This window comes from Musa acuminata, chromosome BXJ1-9 (genome assembly GCF_036884655.1).
Source record: "Musa acuminata AAA Group cultivar baxijiao chromosome BXJ1-9, Cavendish_Baxijiao_AAA, whole genome shotgun sequence".
Lineage (NCBI taxonomy): Eukaryota > Viridiplantae > Streptophyta > Magnoliopsida > Zingiberales > Musaceae > Musa > Musa acuminata.
Window position 1 is genome coordinate 47260207 of NC_088335.1, and position 25100 is coordinate 47285306.

Consider the following 25100-nt stretch of genomic DNA (forward strand, 5'->3'; position numbering starts at 1 on the left):
GTTTTGTAGGATATGGTGCAGTGCAAATTATAGTTGAAACTTTGTTCAGGTCAAGAAAAAGTTTTTGACTTTAGAGTGAGGTGTAGATAACTGCAACATATATACGAAGTAGACAACAGTTTCTCAGACCGAGCTGCCCTTTTATTACCCCCAAACACTACGTACAAGATACATACATCATACATACATCTATGTAAAGCTCAGTGCACACAACATGCATATACGTATATCGTGGTTTATGTAACAGTGTCACCCCAGACGCAGGTGGCCTTGGGAGATGTCGATTGCCTTGACATTACGAGCAATCGATCAATTGGCTTACAGGGCATCTATAACTAACACTTCAATCATGGAAAGACAAATTGATTGAAATAGGAGAATCAGACGTTAGGTCGGAGAGCATCATGTCAGAAGATTAGACGTCGAGTTGGAGAATTGGTTGACGTGCCGAAAGATAGACTTTGTGTCATGAGTTCGGGCATCGAGCTAGGAGGATTGGATATTACGTCAAGAAGATCGGATGTTGCAACAGGGCAATATGCCGATGGATCGAGCAATACACTAAAGGACAGGACGATGCATCGAAGGTTCGGACGAAGTATCAGATGAACCAATGACATGCTGAATAACATAGGATTCATGTTTGTAATCGTTTGTGTTTTGATCGAAGTAGTTTAGGTCTTAATTGAGTTAGTTTTGGGTATAACTATGCCAACTTGATTAGGAGCCCATTGGGCCTAAATTAAGGTTGATTTGGGCCTATTGGAAGGCCCGATCGGTGACTTGAAGTTGGGCCAAGCGGTGGAACCGCTTGTGAGCTGGAAAGTATGAAATGTACTTTTGTAGAAAACCCGACGGTGGTACCGCCTAGTGTCAAGCGATGGTACCACCCAAACTGGGTGGTGGTATTGCCAGTGCACAAAGTGGCAGGCGATGATACCACCAGTACCTTGAAAATCCTTATTTGGGGCCTATAAATGCCCCACTCATTTTTGCTTGAGATAAGTAAGAAAAAGAGTAGAAAGGGGAAAGAATTATTGAGAATAAAAGTGTTCTAAGGAAGAGTAATCTCTTCCTCGTAGAGTTAGAAGTCTTCTAAGAAAGGAGTGAGGTGTAAATGTTCTCTCCGTGAAAAGGAGAAATGATTGTAACAAAGATAGTTAATCTTCACCTATTGAAAAGAAGATCGGTAGTGAAAGCCAATGGCCTCGAGAGAAAAGAAATTGGGAGTGTACATATGTTGGGATTACCGAACCACTATAAATTTGTTTACATTTCCTTTGTACTTTTCATTCCTATTACAAATTGATTTACTTGCTCACTACTCTTTTGCACATTGTAAGTTAAACATATTTCTGATATGGGTTTGATTGAATGGGTTTTCAAATCATAATTTTTTAAAAGTACTAATTCAACCCCCCTCCCCCCCAAGTGCCTTTACGGTCCTAACACTTCCGTCATGGTGACTTTTGGTGCTTTTCGAGTCCTTCAATCAATGTTGCTCAAGTCTTTCATCCATCACCCTTTGGAATTGTCCCAAAGGAAAACTTGTCTCAGTTGTGAGAGGAGAGAGATTGACTCCCTCCCTATAATCCCTCGTTACCATGTGGGGTGATGCTTATTCTTCTATTTAAGCCTTTAGGGCCTTCTCAAAAGCCTTATGCTTCGCCTCCAAGGCCTCCTTAAAAGCTTTCTCCACTTAATTTTGGTTCCCTATAGGACAAGTCGATCCGAGTTCCTCATAGCCCCGATATCGATTTTGTAGTAAGATAGTCTTTCACCATCCTACCCTTCTGCCTCCTCAGGTCGAGATGTCTCTCCTTTATCACACAAGTTCATCTCGACTCCTAGCCACTAGAAGGTCGGGATTAGCTTTCTACCTTTGGACAACCTAAGGGCGGAGGAGGTCTTTACCTCCCCCTCATCATGGGAGGTAGTTCCCATGAACCCAAAGATTCTTTGGGGCTTAGAGTCTATGAAAAGCTCGCATGATTATGATTCAGTGGTAACTGCGTCACTCCTTGATCACTTGTGAACTAGGTGCTCCATCTCAATCGAGTTTGATTTGCATGTCCCCCAACCTGATCAACATCCATTCAACCCTATGCTCGGGTTCTTTTGCCTGTCGTGCGACACCCTCAAGGTGGGACTTTATCTTTCCCTCCACTAGGTGATAATGTCTTACCTCTAATGGTGGAAGATATCACCCTTTTAGATGATGCCTAACTCATGGTGCTATATGATAGTGTTCATCAGAGAATGCTGGTATGCTGATATTACCTTGACCCATAAACTTTTCATTGCTTGTTTTCGACTATGCAAGGGGAAAAGTGGCTACTACCTGGCTACTTATGGGGGATTCAAAGTTAGTAGTGACCTTTCTAACCACAAGAGTTGGAAGGAGAGCTTCTTTCTCATAGGTTTAGGTTGGGATTGGGGGGTTCACTTTCACCTTGTCGGCACACTACATAGATAACACCCCTTCTCTCTTATTGGATGAGAAGGTGAGTCAATAGGGGATATACTTCCTTCCTCTCATGTCATCCAAAAGATGGACGATGAGTGGTTGATCGATGCATGTCTCAACCTGGCTGCTCGGGGTATAACCCAAACACCTCGCCACTTCACCTTACTTCTCTATTTGATCCTTTGTAGCATTGTGGTTTTGATCCTCTACAAGTATGAATCTACCCTCTTTAAAGAGAAAGAGGCCTAGCTCCTCTTTGGGTATTGACGATGGCCTCTTCGGCTCTGGCCATTGTTCATAAGTCATCGCTCGAGGTGTCTAACCTAACTCAGCATGGCCATTTTACCAACACCAACAAGTCGAAGAAGAAGTAGAAGATTATTGTGAGGAAGGTGCACTACCCCCAAAGGGATGAGGAAACCGAGGAGTCAATTCTAAAGAGAGAACCAAATGAAGTACCTCCTACCTCCGCAATGTCAGCGCCTTTAGAGGGTCCCCAAAGTTCCAGGTCTTCTTTAGAAAAAAGAGGAAAAAGGCAGAGGTTGATGTTCGACCTGTGCGAGGACAAGCCCTGGCCCTTCATGACTTTACAAATAGCCAACCTACCACACCCAAGCCTGAATGCACTATTGCAACTGAGATGGGAGGGTTTGTGGGAGGGGTAGAAAGTGTGAGGCAATGGTGAGGCTTTAGAGCAGTATTGTTGTAAGTCCTTGTGTTCAACGGTGGCGAAGTAGATCTATTGTTCTCTTTCGGAGGTTTTGATCACCACCTGCTACCGCAACAAAGTGCTAGTAAGTTAGGTCGTAGCTATCCCCTTGAGTATTATGTTGCTCATCTACTTGTCTTTAATTTGCAGCACTACCACTATATAACGACCCTTATTGACTGTGTATGGGATGTTGACTCGGTCATTCACCATTAATCCCTTATAAGTGATAATCTTCGGAAAGAGATTAACGGGTTAAAGGAGGGAAGAGCCCCTTTAGTTGTTGCTGAGGCAGAGGCTCGGGGGGGCAAGCTAATGAGACAACTAGAGGAGGCCAAGCAATGCCTTGTCAACTTCATTGAGCAATTGAAGATAGTCCAAGGTAATAACCGTGACATAGAGGATGAGTTGTTGAAACTCACCCGGGAGTTGGATTCGATGAGGATGAGCAACTTGGAGCTCGTCAAGCAGGTCGTGGCAGCCAACAATCAGGTCATAGTGATCGATGAGTGGGTCATGAGTACCACCGAGTGGTTCAAGGTATAAAGGAAGTGTTAGAGGTCGAGCAACACATGGTACCAAAGTATCGGGAGGAGGCGATTGTCGATTATAAGGCATTCGTTAGGTTTATGAGGGGTTTAGAGAGGTCGAGGGTCGTCTCATACTAATTTGGATACCAAATTACCTTAGCTCGTTTCAAGGTGAGGTACCCTAAACTAGAGCTTGTGGAAGATCCATTCACTAATTACCCCAAGGATCAAAATGTCCCGATGGTGCCCGAGGGACCTTTTAATGACAATCTGGACTTTTCGCCTTATCTCGATGCCTAAGTTGTCATTTTCCTTTATGCTGGCCTTTTTGAGTTGTCGAGTCAGTCTACCCAACTCACTCCTTGCATCGGGCATGTCCACCCTATTAGTTTTTTATTTTGAGAGTTTAGGGTCTCATTTTGGATGTAGATGTCCGACCGAGTTGATGTAATTCCTTTTAAAGTAATGAAGTCTTTTTTTTTCAATTCGTAATACTGGTATCTTAAAGATACACTTTACAACTGATGCCATGGGCATGGTAGACCAATGTCTGATGCTTGGGGCATAGTCTCCCTGATCTGATCCCGAGGGATGTCTTAGAAGTAAAACTTCTTTTTATTTATAATGTGTCACGTCCTCGACAACACCACTCGTTCTATTATCTCGAGATAGTATGTTTCGTCTTAGACAACCTCAATGATTAGATACAATCCTTCACAGTTCGACGTCAAATTCCCTCGAGACCTGGTGGGGTCGTTGACCTTAGCTTTACGGAGCAACAAGTCCCCTAGTCTTAACTCCCCGAGGGTGAACACCTCGATCATATAACTTGGCCATTGTTTTTTTATATTTCAGCACCCTTAGGTGTGCTTTCACTTTGACCTCACTGATCATGTCAAATTCGGCTCGAAGTCCTCCTTCAGAGGTTTCCTTATCAAAGCTCTTGACCCGAGTTGTTGGGAAGACTATCTCGGGTGGTAGGATAGCCTCGGTGCAGAAGGCTAAGCTGAATGGCGATTCTCCCGACCCGGTCTTAGGTGTCGTTTGGGAGGCCTACAAGATGTTTGTCAGCTTGTCCACCCAAGTACCCTTTGCTCTAACGATCCGCTTCTCTAACCCTTAGAATGGGCCATCGAGCTGAACCTTAGTTGAATCTCATAAGATTGTTGGAACTACTTGAACCTCATATTGTTGAATTGAATCTCGTTGTCAGTGATGAAAGCTCTCGGCATTTCGAAGCGGGTAACGATATTCTTCCATACAAATCCCTCAACCTACTTTTCGATGATTGACACTAACGACTCAGCTTCCACCCATTTCATGAAATAATCCACTCTCACAATAAGAATCCTTCGTTGGCCCGAAGCTAACGAAAAGGATTTGAGGAAGTTTATACCCTAATGGGCGAAAGACCATTCATTATCGATCAAGCTCAAAGGGAACCTCTATTGTATCCTTTAAGTAATGTCGGCAATAGAACCCTACCAAAACACTTTGAAGGCAGGGGTTAGTCCACCAAATATGCTTTCCAACCACTATTTGAGCACAAGTTTGACCAACACTATAAAAACATCTCTTATCCTCTCATGTTCATAGTCTTCAATTGGATGCTTGCCATGCCTTGCCATTACTCCAAGTTATCGCAATGCCTTGCCATTACTAATCAATTACTACTACACACCATGTGACTTAGGAAGCATATTTCCCAATCAATTTGTAGAATAGGTATGCAAACGGTACCATACACATGCAGACTTCTTACAGCAAAATAATCGAGTCCAAGGACTTTGTGATCCTAAAGGACTTCCATCCACTTAGCAAATCAACACTTCAGTTATCCAACCTTATGAAAGATTAATCGTAAAAATGCATACTTTTGGTGACATCAAAGCATACAAAAATATTCAGCGAGATTACAACAGCAAAGGATCCACAACCGACCCTCATTTACTTCGACCTTTACTACGATAAAAGAAACTTGTGGGCCCTACCAGACCTTGAACCTGTCAAGGATCATCAACCCAACACAAGCAGATGGGAACAAAATGTTTCTTTCTTTGACCCACTTCGACCTAAAGTGGACTACAAAAAATCATAAAATGTTCGAAGATTTACTTGGAGCTCATCCAATATAAGATGAGATCCAACACAAGTGGGACTACAAAGATTCTCTCTTCACAACAAACCAGCCTCGATGAGATTCCTCCTCCTCAAGGTCTCATCAACAAGCTTGAAAGTTTTCTTTACAAGTTTCTGATCCAAGGCAGTTGTCCTGTAAATCTTGAAGGCCCGGTCAACACAGTCTGGTTTGCTGTTTTGAAAGTATAGTTCCTCAAATTTCTTCTTCACAAATCTTTCAATAATAACAGATACAAAACAAGATTAGTATGCTTAACAAGAAAATAGAACTATAATAACAGAAGTTGCATATATGAATGCCGTAAGCTAATTGCACTTTGTTTCCTACACAATGGCCAAAGTAATTTATGCCCCACCTCTAAAGCTTTTATTTTTCCTTTTTTCTTTTAATTTTTTAATCGATTATTGTGTCCACATTCTCATACTTGGTGCTTTCTTTTCATAATCCAACTCTCCACATATGCCCCACTTCAAGTCCTCGTAAAAGCATATACCCTCTTCAAAAATCTTTAATTATTCATGAGTTTCTACTAGCTGCATGTTTCTCCAAACTTCATAGCAAAATTAATTGACCGAATAACAAATTATTTGTTTAACCATGAATTCTATTATTGGATAAATCTGTTACTTAAATGACGACTTTTCTAATTTCTATGACAATATCTGACCTCCAGGGTTAGTTTTATTAATCTGAAAAAAAAGTAAATATACACTTCTGTCATGTTCTTATTGAAATTTATCAATTCAGAGAATATTTCTTACCAATCCAATTAAATATTAAGTGGCATGGGTAATAATAGCTAGTAGTAGCAGCCCAGCTTGTGTATCCAAGAACTTTATTTTGATTGGCCTTTTTTGCAATATTAAGACTGATAACTTGGACACATCAGAATACTCTACACTTAACAGCATCATATTATGGTGCCCATGAACATTGCATTCAAGTGTTTGCACTGTCAAGATTGTTATTATACAGAGCAAAATTTTATGAACAAAGCATTGGTCCAACTAATAAATACTCCATTGTAGTTGTGAATATCTAGCTAAAATAATTTCAATGATTTCAAAGTTATTTTATCACGTTGTATAGAAAAAGCAATATAATATTTTTCTGTACAAATTAATATGACAGTATTAAACCACACCTAGAGACCGTTGTGACACATCCACGAGTTTGATATATATCATATTGTTCAATTATAAGAAAGGAATCTTTCTATTATTCTAAGGCTTCTTATAAACTTTGCTTTAACAAATCACAATCTGATAATTCTGTACTGTAAATTTCATTTGTTTTTAGATAGTCTTCTCCTACATGTCCCCATATCTTGATCTTGTTTCCTTGCTAAATTAGAGATCTTGATATTCACATAACACTGTTCATGTGAGAAAATGCAGATAGGGGCTCTCGGGCTTTCCCGAGTCCTGTCCTAGGAGAGGTTGACTCAATGGAGTTGGGAAGAAGTGGTATCTGACTCCACAGCAGCAGCAGAAGCAGGCTTCTGCTGTTCTCTTATCATCCTCTTCCCCCAAACCTTCATGTTCAATGGTCACCTAATTACCATCAGGTGCATTCTGCCATGAATTTCAACATGGGCATATGCATCAACCAGGGGAATTTGGGGCTTGGATATGATTATCCTAGTAAAATTGAACAACCCAAAAGACTTCATAATCTGGATATATAATCAGATCAGGATTATATAACATCACAAATACTCAAACTTGAATGACACAGTCCTTAACATAATAATAGACAACACAGATCGTGTTATTCTGCTTCTTGATAACCAGCCTGATACCATTGTGAAGTGAACTAGTCAGCTCAAATTCAATAGATCACCTCAGTTTCCAACGTTCCAATGAGTAAAACAGAAGCAAGACATTTTTGAAGCCGAAGTTAAAGGTAAAATGTATTGAACTCAACAACTAAGAATCCTTTTATGGCTAAATCTTAAACAAGAGAATAGGCTTGACACCACCAGAATATGTTAGATTCTAAAAAAATAATATTATAATCCTTAATCAGTTCTCAGTTGGTACACACCTTTTTGATTTACAAATCCCAACCTAGACAATGTTAATAGCACCTAAGAAACACCCTTTACATCATTAGCTGTAACTCAGTTTCTTCTCTCTCTTGTATAAGAATTTTATATGATGCAAAATATTGCAACTACACATGAGAAGAACCTACATGTTTTCAAGCTTTTCAACAAATGAAAAAGAATCTTATAATCCTTTTACAAATCTCGACCGACACAATGTTAACAGAATCTAAGAAACACCTTTTACATCAGGCTGTAACACAATTTCTTCTCTCTTGTATATGGTGCAAAATATGGCGAGTACTCATGAGTCGTGAGAAAAACCAACATATAACAACAACAATAACAACAAGCCGTGATGTTTCAATTTTTTGGGATCAGCTACATGAAACTTTCCCGTCATGGAGTTCCGTGAAAAGCAAAATCTCTCAACTCATTTCATTTAAGGACAATATCAATCAAGGCTGTACCTAATTGTTCACAAGTAGAGACATTCATGTTCTATTTTTCTTAGTAACTCCATACATCCACCATAACATTTTTATCACAGCTATACACATTTTCTATCAACACTCCTAATCATTGTAGCCCTCAAACTCCACATGGTACCAATGTTATCCCCTTCTAAGTTCCACAACTCATTCTTCTCCATAATATTTTCAGAAAGCTTTACATTATTGTCCGTGACTCCACCGTCTATTTCTAATAAAGCTACTATTTTTTTTCTCACTCTAGTTCTTTTAAAGATATACCTAAAGACCATAAATGTTTGTTGATTCATTCCACTTTCACCAAATACAACTCTAAAATTCCTTCACATGTCTCTACGTACCATTTTTATTGAGAAAATAGTATCTAACATAATTAGAAATGCCTCATCTATTTTCCTGACAAGAATATAAATAATTATGAGGTCACAATCAGGGTTCTGAATACCGGTCTGTATCGGCATACCAAGCTTTGCTCGGTATGGTACGTACTAGTATGTATGGTCAGTATGCCAGGGCGTACCGACAGTACACCCTAAAACCTTCAAAATACCTCCACCTACCACGCCAGGACGTACCAACTGATACGCCTCAGTAACGGTCAAAATCTAGGGTGGTACCGATCCGTACATCTCGGTATCGATTGGTATGCCTTGGTACCAATCAAAACACTGGTACCGTCCGGTAGAGGGCGGTTTGCATACCAATATCCTCTCGGACAGGTATGTACCACCCGTATCGGGTAGTACACATCAAAATTGAGAACCCTGGTCATAATATATAAAAAAATCTGAAATATTATCACCCTACTCATTCCTCTTCCATATCCAAGCCCTTATGTTCTCCTGAAGTTCACCTTGCAAACTCCTCTAATGACCATTCAAATCTTTCAATGGTACGTTTTTTTAGTAAGAGGTGAATAGTTTCATCTAAATTTTCTTAGAATTCTCTTTTGATTTAATTTTCTGGTCCAATTTAAGAAGCATAAACATTTATAACATTCAAAACCTCCTTATAAAACTTTTAATCCTATAATTTTACCCTTAATTTTCTTCAACTCAACAACATTGCCCATGAGATTCTAATCTTCAATAATGTATATACCATTTCTATATTTAAATGTCATGGTATACCAAATTTTATATCTAGTAATATCAACTTCTATAGGCCTTTCCTACAACTTAGTCTCCTGTATGTTAATTTTTCTTCTAAGTGTCATATGTACGGTTTCTAATAAATTTCTTAAAAGTGTTTCTCTAGTCCATGTTGTGATCCTAATCCTGTTTTAGACTATCTTTTATACCTATCAAGGATTGAAATTTTGTCCCGTACCAAAGTTTCGAGATTCCCTCGATACAATACGGTACTGTATATATATATATATATATATGAGTAAAAAAAAAAGAGGGGCGATTGCCTCGTCGCCCTTTTTGGTGCATGGGGAGAAGAAACCCCGATTTCTTCTCCCCACACGAGCAGAAAAACGAGGCGACGTCACCTCTTTTCCGCCCGCGTAGGGAGGTGGGGAGAAAAAACCGTTTCGTTCTCCCCGCACAAAAAAGGGCAACGAGGTGATGCCGAAGCCTCATCTCCTCAGACAAGGGAGAGCGGCACCGGATCTCCAGGTTCTTTTCTTCTTCTCCCTCTTCTTTCTTCTCTCTCGACTAATACCACTCGGTAGCAGGCAATGACACCCGATTTAGGATGGTAACGGGGCGAAAACAGTCCCAATCGACGGTACCACCCGGTAGCGATCGGTCCGTGTACCAATCTGCTAGCGGACCAATACGTACCACCCGGTACAGGCAGTATTATTCGAAATTAAAATCCTTGAAACCTACATTGGTTTAAAATAATTCAAGAACAATGGCCTGTTTTGCATCAGATACAAGTAGCACTTCATAGGAGTAGATAACAAAGTTGACACTGAGGCTGTCCTTGTTTACAAGAAAGCTCCACACGATAAAGCCACCACCCATGGCCATCTTCAACTCATCAAGGCATATGAGTCATAGGGCTAATGAAGAGGTTGGAATGAAAAGAAGCTAGAGAACTTTTTGTTTGGCATGGAGCTGTATTTTCAAGAAACGAAGCCAACTCAAAGACTAAGGTGTTAACAACAACCATGTACCTCTTTGGAGATGTCAAATTGTGGTGGAAATTTAGCATGAGGACATTGCCACATGGCCACTCTATAATCAACACTTGTGCGGACTCAGAGGGAAGTCCGAGGACAACTTCCTATTGGCGAAGGTTGAAGGGGAATTGCCCTAAGAAGCAAACACTGTTATGATGGCATTTTTTCAAAAGACCAACTCTACTAAAGGTGAAAACGACTTGGAGTCAAGCAATGATGATGAGTCATCGCAAAGACCTCACATCGAAGCAATGTGTCTGCTGCAACCATTATAAGATCAAGAGGAGCAGTCTAAACTGCAGTCTAGGCTGAATCAAAAGTAAATGAAGGATCATAACAGTTTGATGTATGTGGAGGCTTTATAAGAAGATGAATCGTGCAATTGATAGAAAATGAGGCCACATAACGTCATTGTGAATCAAGCCATGTGGACATTAGATTATATGGTGTTGCAACAGGATGTTTTATTAAGCTATGACAGCAATTTTTTTCCTTGCCATGGACTGAAAACTGACATGGACATGAATGTAATTATCGAATTAAAATGTCAACCATATAAGGGTGAAACTTCTAGGTGACAAAAGGGGGAAACCCTCCAATATCATAACTAGGAGGTAGGAATTGAGTGTTAAGCCAAGTATTTTTGCTCTTGTGAAAAGTTTTTGATAGACAATTGTCCTTTCCCTGCTATTGAGATCCTTGTAAAACTGCTTTCATTAATCACAACAAAATCTCTGTGTCTCCCCTATGTCCAACAACTTGTGTGCAAGTGTGAATAGCCAAGGCACCATGCCCTTGTATGCAGTCAATTTGGATTACTTCTTTTGTGCAGGTGTGTGATGAAGTGTTACACAGATTTGTGAAGCAATGATAACCCTATGAATCACATAACTTCTAGCTGACAACCTAGTCCTATAATCCATACAATCAAGATCCATGCTCATGAGTCTTGGCACAGTTAAGAACCAACATAAATTCCTAATAAATATGTAGTTTGAATTTTGAAAATGATAAGCCTCAAAATACAAATTAAAAATTGTATATATTAATAGTATCAAAAAGATTCTGCAATAACGCATCACTTGACATTGTTTAAAACAATCACTCACAAGCATGATTTAACTTTTGATATGGTATCAGCTAGTAGAGTAACAGTGCTAGTGGCAGAATTCGCTTACTCATATGCATGTTCCACCTCTTGCTTCCCAGATCCCATGGGCTGATAATCCTTAAACCACTCACATACATTCAAGGGGACCTGCAAAAGTAAGCATATCAGAAGATAACCAAGTAACAATACCTAATTGATCTGTCAGAAGAAGGAAATTCTTACTCTATGAACCTTCTTTTCAAAGATATCAAACTTATTCAGAAACAGCATAAATGATGACTTCTGCTCAAGGTAGATAGTTATTTAGAAAGAAAACAATCCAAGTCAACTCTACAACATTCAAAAACAAGATTATCAAAAAGCTTCATGTAGACCTCAAAGCAGGATTGTTTTAGGACCCACTCAAATAGTTCTTTGGTCTCCATCATCCGATTTTTTGTGTCATCCTCAAAAAGCATTTGATCGTACCTGCAAGAGATTATTAATTTTCATATGCACTTGGTTTGCGTTTCTGCATTTAAACAAAAAGCATGACAACCAAAGCACTCAAAGGTGTGCAAAGTTAACAAGTACCAAGATGGAAAGATCTAACAATGATGACATGCCAAACTCATGAAAGGCAGCAAGTCATAGTGTAAATTATTCAAAGCAGAAGAGTGGCAATTATAACTGTGCACAGGAATTCCAGCATAGACATTTTCATGAAAAGAACATGGAGAAACAAATAATGAGAGTTCACAGCACGATGCAATAACAAAACTTTTTTTAGTTTGAATGTATGTGAGCAGTTTTGGCCATTTTTGCTGAAGTAATAACAACACAAGAAATATCAACTGAACTAGACCAGAAGGATAAGGTTGGCTCTGAGCTTGCATTGGTGGACATTTCCATTGCTAGTGGCAATAAGGATTCCAATTCTATTAATATTGAGAATTTCTGCTGCTATGGGTCATTTAAGTACATGGAGACAAAAATATTTTAACGTAATAGAAAGAATGCATGGAGGTTTGGTTTGTTGATGTTATTCCATAAAAAAAGGCTTGATGTTACAATGGGAATATAAGACCATCAAGATTTGGGTGTTATACAACAGATGTTCTACAACAATCATATATGAAATGTATAAGATAGATAATAATCATCCATATAATTAGCAAACATTTGTATACAGAATGTTAAAGTCAGCAGTCCAAATTACACACATAATGCTACTTTTTTGACATATCTTGAAGCATTATAAAGATGATAAAGTTGTCCTACAAGCATACATTAATATAAATGCAATCTAAATACACTGAAGCACCTGACACGTTGGGAAGTTCATCAAAGATTTTGAGATTAAGTCTAGAGTCTCTAGACTGATCATAAAGATGATCAATTAGCATGCAAAAGCCTTAATTTTACTATTTTCTGTTATTCTCATAGTGATTTTTCTACTTTTCGTCAGGCTTCCAGAAACCATGAATTGGACCGGTTGAACTTGGTTCAAATCTCTATAAATTTAGGTTTAATTTGGGTCAACTTTTGTTTAGCTCAGGTGCCATTTCAAGTCAGTCTTGAGTTTAAATGTATATTTATCTTGAGTCTTTGAGTCAAATTTAGTTATTAGTTTGAATGCCTTATTTGAGTTGGGTACTAGAAGTTTAAGTAACAGTGACTGCTGGATCTGAGCCAGGATGAAAAAGATGAAATGTTGTGCTAGGCAACTAACAGTCAATATGAAATTGTCAGAACTTGAAATCTTAAACAAAGCTCAATGGTGGGAAGAGTTGCATGTAGCTGACCCCAAATAGTTGAGACATTATGCTTGTTGTGTTGTATCCAAGACTAGTAGGTTTCTAGTAGGTGTATTGCCTTCTAGAGTTTTCATCTGATAAAGATTTTTATTGGGAGTGCCATATACCATCTGAAGTTTGAACTTGGAAGAAGAATTTGGAACAATTATATTCTAAAATAAAATATCAGATGACAATCTTGTCTTGCTATCAGATGCCCATTTACAGTCATTTGAATCAGATGTGCAGGGAAAAAAATCAGCAAATAAAAAGATAGCAGACTCTAGATTGCTAAGAAATTCAAAGTGAGATCAAAGTGAAAAAATTCTAGACAAATAGCCAGCTGCTGTACAGATCTCTACTGTATCAGCCTTGATATAACAAAAGAAAAAGAAATTTTCAACAGTGAGATAAATAAGGAACAGATTAAGATCACAAAAGAAATTATGCATTTTTCCATACCATATACCTTCTGTAAATAGGTATCTCTAAAATCTATAAAAGGAGTCTAATAAACATATCATAATATAGTGAACGTTGATTATCCTTTTCCTTGCTTAAGAATTTCATCTGGCTTCTAGCATCCATCGTTCGTAACGTGATCTTCTATCAATATCACCCTTCAATCACTTAATGATTTAATAGTCATGATTATCCTCCACTTAAGATATTTGTTCAGCTTCTAACTCCCAACTTCACTATGATCTTCTACCTTCCTCGTATTTTCTCTCTTTATAATGTTGTGCTTACATCAATTTGGTATCATAGTCATACTTGCATCAGTTGGGTATCAAAAGACATGATCAAGTAGTACAAAGGCATCATATTGGCATTCGTGAATGCATCGGTGTCAAAGTCCAACACAAACATGATATGGACATGGCAAGCATTTAAGTGTCCAAGCTTCATACGGTATGAGTTATACCTAGGAACAAAGTTAGAACCATCCAAACCTCATGCTTATCTTAATGATTTATCTTCTTAGCATTTAGTTTTGTCATTCTTGCAAATCCCTTCCATGCAAACCTCATTAACTGCTTCATGCTCCTCTTTGTTGTCCTTGTTTCTTCACTCAATTGTTACAGTATTTGCAGCAGAAAATTGCAGTAACCTACTGCTGCCTAGTTTATATATGTTTCAACTTTAACTTCTATCCAAGCACCAACATAATGTGCTGCATAAATTCCAGCAGGCCATTTAGACTTGTTTCCATGTGTTGCACTACCCACATGCTAAATATTATAACATCAATTTTCAAATCCACATCAATTGTTTTTTGGACATTTTCTTAAATCAACTGAGATTTGCTAATATACAGATCTGAACTGTAAACTTCAAAATGAGATTACCAACAGCCTAATCTCCAACAGAATTCTTCTCCCACCTTCTATCCTGCATCAGTCATATCAGAGTTCTTGTCTGGTATTTTGGCCTATATCACAATCTAACATCCTTTTATGATAAGTCATATCAGAGGACATGATTTCGTGTTGCAACATAAGTCCTAGATAACATGGATGTTAAGTAAAAAGTGGTGCCCCACAATTAAGATAAAGGGTTTTACAGTGAGCAGGAACCATATATCTTTAAGGAAAATAAAAAAACACATTTTTGAAGAATTTGGAGTACACCAGAAAATCGTAACCTTACTCGCTAATTGCAGCACAGAAAATCACAGAAGTGACACCTTCAAATAGATGGATCCATTTTCTTCTCTCATTTCTCTGGCCTCCTACATCATAAAGCCTGTAAACTTCACCACTTTTTCTGCTCTCACCTACGGGACTGCAGAATAAAAGACAGGAGTAAGATGTCACTTGCACAATATTTAACATTATAGAAAACAAGCATAAAATTTTTCTAGTGTGTGTCCTTTTAATCAGGTTTGACCATATAAAAACGAGTTGCCTTGAATGACCATAGCAACAATAAGCAATTGGATTGATATGACAGAAGAATAGAATCCTTCAGTCAGAAAAGTAAAAGAGACCAAGGGAAGATGATCTGTGGCTATCTGTGCTATGCTTTAATATAGAACTGTCCTACCATGATCCTTCCCCTATCTAGTATTGGAAACAACAAAACATACTTCAGTCCTCAAACCAACTAAACGCAAATGCTACTGGTTCAATTTTCTGCACTTTATAAAAGAATATTATTTCTAGTTTGTGCTACAATGACATACAGAATAACAATTCAGTAGCCAAAATGTTGTCATTTAACTTTGGACACTTTTCAATTAAAAAAGCCTGGTATAAATGGATAAAAAGTTAATTTATTGCTCCAATAACGAGTTCATGTTAGATGTCATTTCATAGCCATCTAAATTACATAATCACAATTCCAAATCTGAGAATAAGGTTTTTCAATGGATTGAACAACAAGACCCTATTATTTAAAGGCACAAACTGACTCAAAACTTGACTCACCCTAAACTCATCCAAATGCCAACTTAACTTGGTTTTACAAGTTGATTTAAACAATAAGGTTGACTTATTTCACAATACAGATTATACAAGAAAGATATGGAAATAGACAAATGCGCACACAAATAGCAAACCAATTGTGGATTCAAGTTGGGTTTTCATTTTTGATATTGAAAGAAAAATGTGTGCAACACTTTGGGCACAAATACCAGACCAAGATTGAATAAGACATTTATCAAAGTAAAGTTCAATATCCTCCTCACGCATTAACATCACCAAGTCTGACCAGACTAAAAGAAGAGTGACAAAGATAATCAACTAATAAAGATGAATCTCAAAGAAAGCAGTTAGATAAAGGTGACCTGAATTGGATCTCTACAACACCAGTAGTTCGTACTCTGGCATGAAGAACATCTTCCTGCAGTATTAAGAGTTGATATCATAAGAGAACCGAAAAGTTCGGGCAAATATAGAGTATACAGTTCAAAAGTTCATTGAAACTTTTGTGGCACAGATACATCTAAAAGCAAACTTACTCTTCAAGAACACTAAGAAAAGACAAAATTAGTTGGTTATCCAGGATGAAAGCTAAAACAAGGTCTAAAAAATAAAAGGAACAAACAGAAATCCAAAAAAATGAACTCAAAAATGATGATCATCAAATATGATTTTCTCATCATAAAACATAATCGAAGTGAGTTGCAACCATCTCCAAGTCCTTATTCAACACTACATGTTATAATTTCCCATAAGTAACTACAATATGTGGAATAGACATCATTTTTCCATTGTTCCTGATAATCCTGAAGTTCTGCCAGTACTTGCCACATAGGTTCAATACAGAAATGAATTAACTTTTGTACAACTTAGAACATCACAAAAAATTAAAACTAGTTTCTAGGTTAATTCCCTTCAGATCACCAAACTTGAATTACGAGAGTAAAGAATCAAACAACTTTAAATTGCTCTTTACCCATTACTTCAAAATACAAAACTTGCTTTCACCTCACTCCCAGTAGTCAAATTGGATAGTAGGCAAAGGAAAAAACGAAAAATAAAATATTGTCAATTTAGAGTTATAATGTGTCTGTACTAGAAGATTGACCTTATATTTAAAAAAATGCTTGAACAGTTTCAGCAATGTTAATTGAAGCATAGAAAGAGTCTCGTTTCCATGAAGCACAATGGAGTGGGTAAAAGAAAGAAATGGTTCAAAATATTACCTTTGTTGGAATATAATTTACTTCAGAAAATCGTTCTAGATTCTCCATAAAATACTGAGCACAATCTGGGACTTGTAATATGTTCCCATGAGAATAAGTTTCCTGCAAGTGATTTAAACCATCAAAGATGCACCAAAGGACCACGATAAATGAGAATCTTAGAAATTCATTAGTCATAAAAATATCAACCTGAATAGCAGTGTCATTCCATAAAGTCACAATCTCTTTTGCAATTTCTTTAGTAAGGCAAGGAGAGTCCATCCTGCTTCCAATTTCTGACAATTTTTCACCAATCTCCTGACATCAAAAGGAGCACATTATCACATATAAATGCTACTATCAGTGTATAAGCTTGATAATCAAGAAATTAATTAACTAGATGTGTTGTCCATGTTCAGAGCACAGCAAAGAGAAAAATATAACTATGGAAGCTATATTTGGCATCTTTGTGGGAAAATCAACAAAACATACACAAAAATAAAAAGGCTTACAGTTTCAAAGTAAAGGCCATGTGCCTATTTCATATAGAATTTTCATTTTATTAGCTCAAAGAAGGCACAAAAATGACAACGAATAACAATAAAGCCTCAAGTCCCAACTAAACGGATATACATGTAAGTAAGCATATCCATTAAAATGAATAATAAGAAACTTATTCAACTGCATAAAGTAAATAGGACTTGTCTCAAACTGAAAAAGTTCAGCAGAAAATTTTTCGCGGGCAAACTTTTGCCTAGTTAGTCTGTGATATCTCAGAGCTTATTACAATAAATCTTTAAAATCTGAATTCATGGCACAGAAAAGTTAGCATATTGTTAAAATTATATAGAATCAAAACTTCTATGAAATGTCCTGATTGACTAACAACAACTACTTAGTCTATGTTATACATCATAAAAAGTAAAGTTAGATTACAAGTTAAAGATCCAAAATAAACTATAAGAATGTGTTTCCAAGTATAAGCTCCTTACACAAGGCTTCACAAGTAGCAAAAACTGAAATAATTAATTATGCAGAATACATTCCTATTTCTATAAATTCAATGTTAAAGACACTAGCAAAAGAAGGCATAAGCAAACCTTATTATCAGCGCGTACGACATACTTCAAAGAATTTGGCTCATTTTCTGCCAATTCTTTTGCTCCGTCGTACAATATCTGTTTAGAGCCAACCAATTTAGAGCATGGAATAATACATATAATCATGCAACAGAAATTTTGAGTCCAAAACTTATATAAGGCCAAACTCTTCACTCTTCACATAAGAGAAAAAAACAAACACACCCTTTATAGTAGTGCGTACTTTAATTGTCTGATACACGTTAGCATGGATAACTGATGTATAACTTCTTAGCTCCGCCTCATCAAACCCAGTTTGGAAGAGAAGCCTTATCTGTATAACAATCAAGCCCAAGAAACATATGTCTCACTGCAACTCAGCGAAAAGAAAGAAGAAATTTGTAATCCGACCTGCTTAAAAATTGTAGACTTTCCTGACTCTCCAGCACCTTTAGTTCAAAAAGAGAAACAAAATTAAAAACAAGACAAAAAGAATATAACATAATGTTAAGAGGTAAAAGTTAATGTGCAGAGAAAAAAGGAAATGTTATTTTGGGCAGAGAAAAAAAATAAAAGATGATAAAACTTAAGTTGGTTTCATTTAACTTCTCTGATCCAATTATATACCAACAGCTGCTGCTTTCAAATGGCAAAAAGCTGTACGAAATGGAAATGAACTTGAAGTCATCGAATTAAAAAAAAATCCCAATTTAACAGCTAGAATAAGCTAACCAGTTAAGAACACGGTAAAAATTTAAGTATCACAAAGGTCTGCAGTCTGCACAATCAACCAACCTTCACGATCCCCAATTTATCAACGGATTGCCGATGGTTGGCTAGAGTCAGTCAGAAATTGGTTTCAGTTCGCTGATCCAACCAGTATGGCAGACAAAAAATCCGGATCTTTTGATTCAAGGAGATCGAGCAGGATTGATCTCAATCCTTAATTCTATGACAGAGCATGAAGATACTGCAACCTCACAAACCTGGGTGCCAAGGTAACCTAAGAACTAAGACAAGCTAGGAAAATCTCCAAAGAAGGGATAGGCAAAGATGCTGTGTCTCCTGGTGCTTTACATGAAGTGATTAGAAGGAAGATTACGATGATTCAACTTAAGAAAAAGGACTTTAGATTTGTCAAATAGGAGATGCAACCCAAAGCATTTAATATATTGGAAGATTGAAAAAAGACAGAAATATATAATATTATCCCATATAACTGTGCCAATTTTGAACAGCATAGTTGATTAACATGGTATCTATCACTGGCAACACAAATCCAACGCAGGTTATCAATTATTTTTATTAGCACAATGCATAAAACAAGAAGATAACAGGTTGTCTAAATTGTGCTTCAAGAGCTGAATGCATAAAGTACGAGATTCCAACATTCAGTCCATCAGGACACTCTTTCATCAGCTCTGATGAACTTTAATCAGAATGAAATTCTACAAATAGGCAACAGGTAAAGGTATCATAGTAATGTGTCAGTTACCTTGTAAATGACCATGTTGTATTAAGCATAAATTTCTCAATATGAATAGGCTGAAGAATCTATAACCTGATATTTATGTCCGATTAAAGGATCATACCACCTGATCCCATATTGGGAATCTTTAGATACTTTACATCTACCAGTCTCATTTGACACTGTAATTATTCAAAGAAAATTATGATCTTTAATCACAAAAGAAATTTGACCTTAGAAGGACAAGCTTTATATCTCAACAGTCTAGATAGATCAATGTACCACATATCAAAATAATGTCACATTGATAACTCATTAGGTTTATAGGATATGGATGACATGTTTTCGAAGCCTGATCCTCTTAACATATATCTTCTGAACATCTATGATCCCTAATGAAACAGACTATACACAAAAGTTTAATTTACCTTCATAAAGCCAGCCCAGGGCATAACAAGGGCCTAATCAGTCATAAAACTGCCCTTCCAACCATCAAAAGAGTCTAAATAATGGTCAACCCACTTGGGGCAGCCTGCTGCCAAACATGGCAAACTACTGCAATATTTTATAGCTCCAAATTTACATTAGTTTAACATATTTCAGTTTGTGGCAGCTCAATTGTCTTATTCTAACAGCAGTCCAGCTTGAAGAGTAATCCTATGCAATTTAGCAGAAAGGAACCAAAAGCTGCTCAACTGATCCAGCCTTAAAAGGGAGTCAATATCTCAACACTAGGAAAAATAAAGGAGTAAAAGAGACATTTAGGCTAACTGCTCCTCAGCTAGGAAAGAAAGTCTTACATAACCATCATCCCTATGCCTTTCCTATGAGAATTAGGAAAGGTAATACAAGCTGCCTAGCCTGATATATTTTTCTATTCTTTTAGTGATTTTAATTGAGTTTTCAGTGTATTTTTAATGGCCATTTTAAGAAGTCATTAAAATCCTATTATAAGGTAAAGTTGTACTATCGAATAATACAAGACAAGAATTAAAATTTTGATTTGATAATTGGTACCACAGTTTGTTGTCAACTGAACTGTCACAATATTGAGCCATATCATGTCTTGGGATGTTAGGGGTCAATATTATATGGGAGGGGAGCCATGGAGAAGCAAGGATTCCCACATTACATTGATGAGCAGAACAATCAAAATTGTGCAAAGCAATGGATAAGAGGGAGGCATTGACAAGGCTACAACCCACAAGGAGGGGTACAAATGCCGTGGATCAGGCGTTGGCGCTGGTAGTGGCTGTACCATCAGCAATTAATGGTGGTGGAAGCCAACAAATTCAATTTGGCCTGGTTTCATTTGTAATGATTTATAGATGTAGACTACCCTCTTTCTAACTGATTGATCCCATTTTTCTCTTTTCTTAAGATGTAGGTGTGGATTCTTTTTTTTCTTCTTTTAGAAAGACTCCAACCAAACCAGACTTCAGGACTCGATTTTTTTCTCTTTAACAAGGAACCAAGTCGGATGCTTTTAGGGCTCGTGAGGAATCACGAGCCCCCTCTTTGCACTATAGTGTGGTTGTCGTTGTGCATACTTCCTCTCCACATTGTCGCTCACCTCATCTCTAGTATTTCTCTTCACCTCTTCTTCTTCTACTCCTCTTCCTCCACCACCTTCTCCTTCTCCTTCCTCCTTTTTCCTTATTCGTTCTTCCTTCTCCCTTTTTCTTCCTTCCTCCTCCCTACTTCTCCCTTCTTTCTCCTTTTTATTGATCGGAGCTCTCTTCTTGTAATTATTTTCATCTTAAGCTCATGATTTCATTTTTAGCATTAGTTGTTGATTTACAAATTTTTCCTCATCTAATTTCTTGACAAGATGAAGTCGGATCTATGTGCATCTAGCATGGATTTATCTGATTCTATGTTAGATATCCTCATATTGATATATATTTACGTAAACCCAGTAAAGATCCATATGGTTTCAACCAATATACCTCCGGGATTTAACTGAGAACCATGCAGATTTAAACTTGATCTCTAGTCTAGAATTGTATAGATCTATCCACATTTGTCTTCGACGCTAACACTAAAGAGACGATTAATATAGGGAAGACAATTGCAAAGTAGTTCAGTTCCAATCGCATCCCTCCAGATGTAACTCAAGACCATTAATACTGAGCCATAGTGTCCACCATATGAAAGTATGATCCCAAGTTACAATCTATTACTTCTTATGACAAGAAGTACCCCGATAAATAAGTTGAGAAATCCAAAACTAAAATCACAAATTTCCTATATATTATACTAGAATCTTTTTCATATATCAATCAATATTTAATCAAATTCCCAATATGTGAGACAATCAAGGTTTGATGGAGACTTGGTCATTGAGATTGCAAAACATCAATGACATGAAAATTCATGTAGCTGACCCTAAATGGTTGTTGCAAATGGTCAAGATTAGCCCAAACGATTAATGCAAATCAGGTGTTTTCTTCTGTTTTCTATTCAAAAACACAGTATGTTTCAGGTAATTTGCTAGAGACTATCATATTTTTCCGCATTATGAAATCTTATTTCTCAACGATTACCTGGGACCATATTAGTACACAAACAATGTGTCACAGGTAAACTGAAATAATTACAATTAGTAAAGGTCTGGTATCGGTAAAAGTCTACCAGCTGATAGAACTCTTTTTTTTGTCATTGCTGATGCATGTAATAAGAATAAGGACATGAACCACAACTGAAAAGACAAAAGATCACAACCAACACTTAGATCTTGTGTTGCCATTTACTTAGTTCAATTGTCAATGGGGAATTAATGGCATTATATTATGTATTAAGATATTCATATATATTTTTAATCATACCAAGAAGCAAAAGCTTATGGATATGCTGTTCAGCCTTTGTTTCTTCAGCAATCCGGCTATCAATTTTTGCAGCCTGAAATAAGCAAAGTAGAGAAGAAACAAATTGAGAACATAACCTCCATGACATAAATTGATATTACAGCAAGCTATTGGAGGTTAAGATTTCCATCAGACTTAAGTTTTTGAATATAAGAAGTAGATGGGAAATTACTTGTTTGTTCTCGTCAGAATCAACCTCATTCAATGGTTGTTGTCTACTGCAGAATGAGCCCATGCTTTCTACTACAAAGTAAAGCATGGAAATCATACTATAAGCACCACATCAAGTTTCTCGAATGAACTTTGAAAGGATAGCCTCATTCTGAGGTCAAATGAGCTGCAAATAGACAATTGTTAGAATGTGCCAACATATTAAAAACGGCGAAGCTAAAGAGTAACGTGGTGAATTATTAATTAAAAGGTCAACTTTAAAGAACATATACTGCTTATAAATCTGAGCATGAAAATTAATGATGTGGGAAGTTCAATAGGATACCCTTTTTTAAAAGTGCACCAAGTTATTAGAACATAGTGTGTTTATGAGGTAACTAATCGTGTCATATATTCATAGATTGCTCAACATAAACTGCCGTCCACAAGTAGTTCCATTAGTTAAAGTGTTGTCAAAATCAATAAGAGCTAAAAGCACCAAAGTTCTCAAACACCCAAGGCGCTAGGCGGACTTCAGTGAAGCGAGGCACTAGGCAATATAAAAATTACAAAAAATATATAATTAAGGATAAATACAATCATTAAAATAAAAAATACACAAGAGGGGTGACTGAAAGCAGAGGAAGGCATAGGACGAGATCAGCTGAGAATAGGGAAAGGCAGGGGAATTGGGGGAGACAGAGGAGACCGGTTGGGGACTGAGAGCAGGGGAATTGGGTGAGGGGGACGAGGTGGTTGCCGGGTATCGCCAGGAGGAGGAGGAGAACAAGAGGGAAAAAGAGGGAGAGCGAAGGGGCGAGAAGGTGGCTACGGCGAGAGAGTGAGCGAGTACCGCCGGGGAGTGGGGGGAATGCCGGAAGGGCGATAAGGAGAGAGAGAGAGAAAGGGAGGAGGAGGTGGGGCGTCGGGAGGTAAAGATCCAGCAGAGAGAGAGAGAAAGAGAGAACGGGGCCTTGAACCACCGCCGGAACAGAGAGAGGGCGGCAGAACCGTTGGGAGAGACAGGAAGATAGCGAGGGCGTCAAAAGAAAGGGACGTACCGCCGTCCGCGAGAAGGGAGGCACCGTCGGAGAGAATGCCACCTCGCGCACGAATGCCGGTCGTCGATCGTCGGCCGCCTTGCACGCGATCGGGAGGAGGAAAGCTGGGAAGATTAGGTTTTCCTGCCAAGACGGCGCCGAGCGGCGGGTGGGGGGTGGAAAGGGTTATGTTTTCATTAGATTTGATCAAATCAGGTGGCTCGAACCAATGATATGATCAAATCATTGACCGATCTGATCACAACAGTTGACTCGAATCAGGATCTGATCAAATCTAAAAATCCGATCAGATGCACCGTTCTTATTCGTATATCGTTTATACGAATATGTTTGTAGCCATTTATTATTCAGCAATTCATTTATGGGTTCGGTTAATCTCTACGAATGCATCCCAATCCGACAAAAGAAGAACAGAGCCAATCATCATCAACTTCAATGTTGGGAAAATTGCCTAATTTTCAAGAACAACCTTATTTTTAGCATTATCCTCTATCTTGGCATTGATATTCTATAATTTCCTACATATATGGAAATATTTCATAATCTCCATATCCATATGATTTCAGGCCATAAGGAATAAAAGTTACAATAAGAAAACACTTTCAAATGAGATTTTTCTTAGAATAATATTGAATTAATCATTAAAAACTCATGAGACCAAACCTGAAAAGGATGAGAAATGATACATCTAACAATTATGATCCCCGCACTTCTCCCAAAAAGGGACATTCAAAGTGGTGCTGAGTACTATCAGTAAACCATTCTGCAATACAAGCATAGAAAATTTGTAGTAATCTCCTGTTTAATCTATTGATACGTAGCAGGCAAGAATAGATTGTTCCAAATCACCTCATTGTCAGAAGCACACCTTCAATTACATGCCGATTCAAAAGAAAATTCACCTGATTTGTGGAGAATGCAAGAGCTTCACAAAGAACCTTCAGAATAGAGATTAACATTGTAGAACGAGGATGACTCACAATTCAATCACCATCTTTTCAAACATCAAACACCTGAGCCAGAGGTTTGGAGGATAATACATATTCAATTCAATCACTCATAACCAAATCACCATTCATTCCAACACAAATGTGAAGATACAAAAATTTTTGTCATCTCAATCACTCATAACCAAATCACTACTCATTCCACACAAATGTGAAGATACAAAATGTTTTGTCATCCTGGCAACTTCCACTTCCTCATATCTTTTGCTATTGCTGTTGTACCAAGTTTCTCAAGCTAATTGATTTAAATTTCAAGCTCAGAAACGTGTTTCCAAACTGCATTTGCATGTAGAGGAAAGTGCAAGCTTCCTCGGACAATACGTGTGCAACAACGTGGTGCACAGAACAATGTCATTGATATGCTAACATGAGTACCCATGGCCGTAGAAATAAGTGTCCATCTCACTAATCCATGCCTCATACCTAACCAAGCATC

The 25100-nt window shown here is 37.6% G+C and overlaps 1 protein-coding gene across 2 annotated transcripts; it reads right to left on the bottom strand.

Moving 5' to 3' along the window:
- Positions 1-5560: 5560 nt before the first annotated feature.
- LOC135593890 (guanine nucleotide-binding protein alpha-2 subunit-like) lies at positions 5561-23800 on the bottom strand. 2 transcript variants are annotated; one of them, XM_065084209.1, is made up of 14 exons: positions 23658-23800; positions 22619-22783; positions 22408-22480; positions 18523-18560; positions 18356-18445; positions 18133-18210; positions 17243-17350; positions 17054-17155; positions 16193-16248; positions 15055-15189; positions 12004-12097; positions 11852-11911; positions 11697-11776; positions 5561-6059 (listed from the first exon to the last, which is right to left on the bottom strand). In XM_065084209.1, exons 2-14 carry the CDS (start codon positions 22712-22714, stop codon positions 5882-5884), a joined length of 1188 nt encoding a protein of 395 aa, XP_064940281.1. In that variant the 5' UTR covers positions 22715-22783; positions 23658-23800; the 3' UTR covers positions 5561-5881. The 2 variants fall into 2 exon arrangements, with proteins under 2 accessions (XP_064940281.1, XP_064940280.1); XM_065084208.1 differs by having other exon boundaries at positions 5742-6059; positions 17243-17347; positions 23658-23798.
- Positions 23801-25100: the final 1300 nt, after the last annotated feature.

Excerpts from the sequence above, each read along its gene's own strand:
- LOC135593890 (XM_065084209.1), bottom strand. The coding sequence starts at position 22,714 with ATGATTTCCATGCTTTACTTTGTAGTAGAAAGCATGGGCTCATTCTGC. Across the intron at positions 18,446-18,522 it reads AGTCTACAATTTTTAAGCAG|ATAAGGCTTCTCTTCCAAAC; the intron begins GTCGGATTACAA and ends ATTGTTATACAG. Across the intron at positions 11,912-12,003 it reads TAAAACAATCCTGCTTTGAG|AAGTCATCATTTATGCTGTT; the intron begins GTCTACATGAAG and ends TACCTTGAGCAG.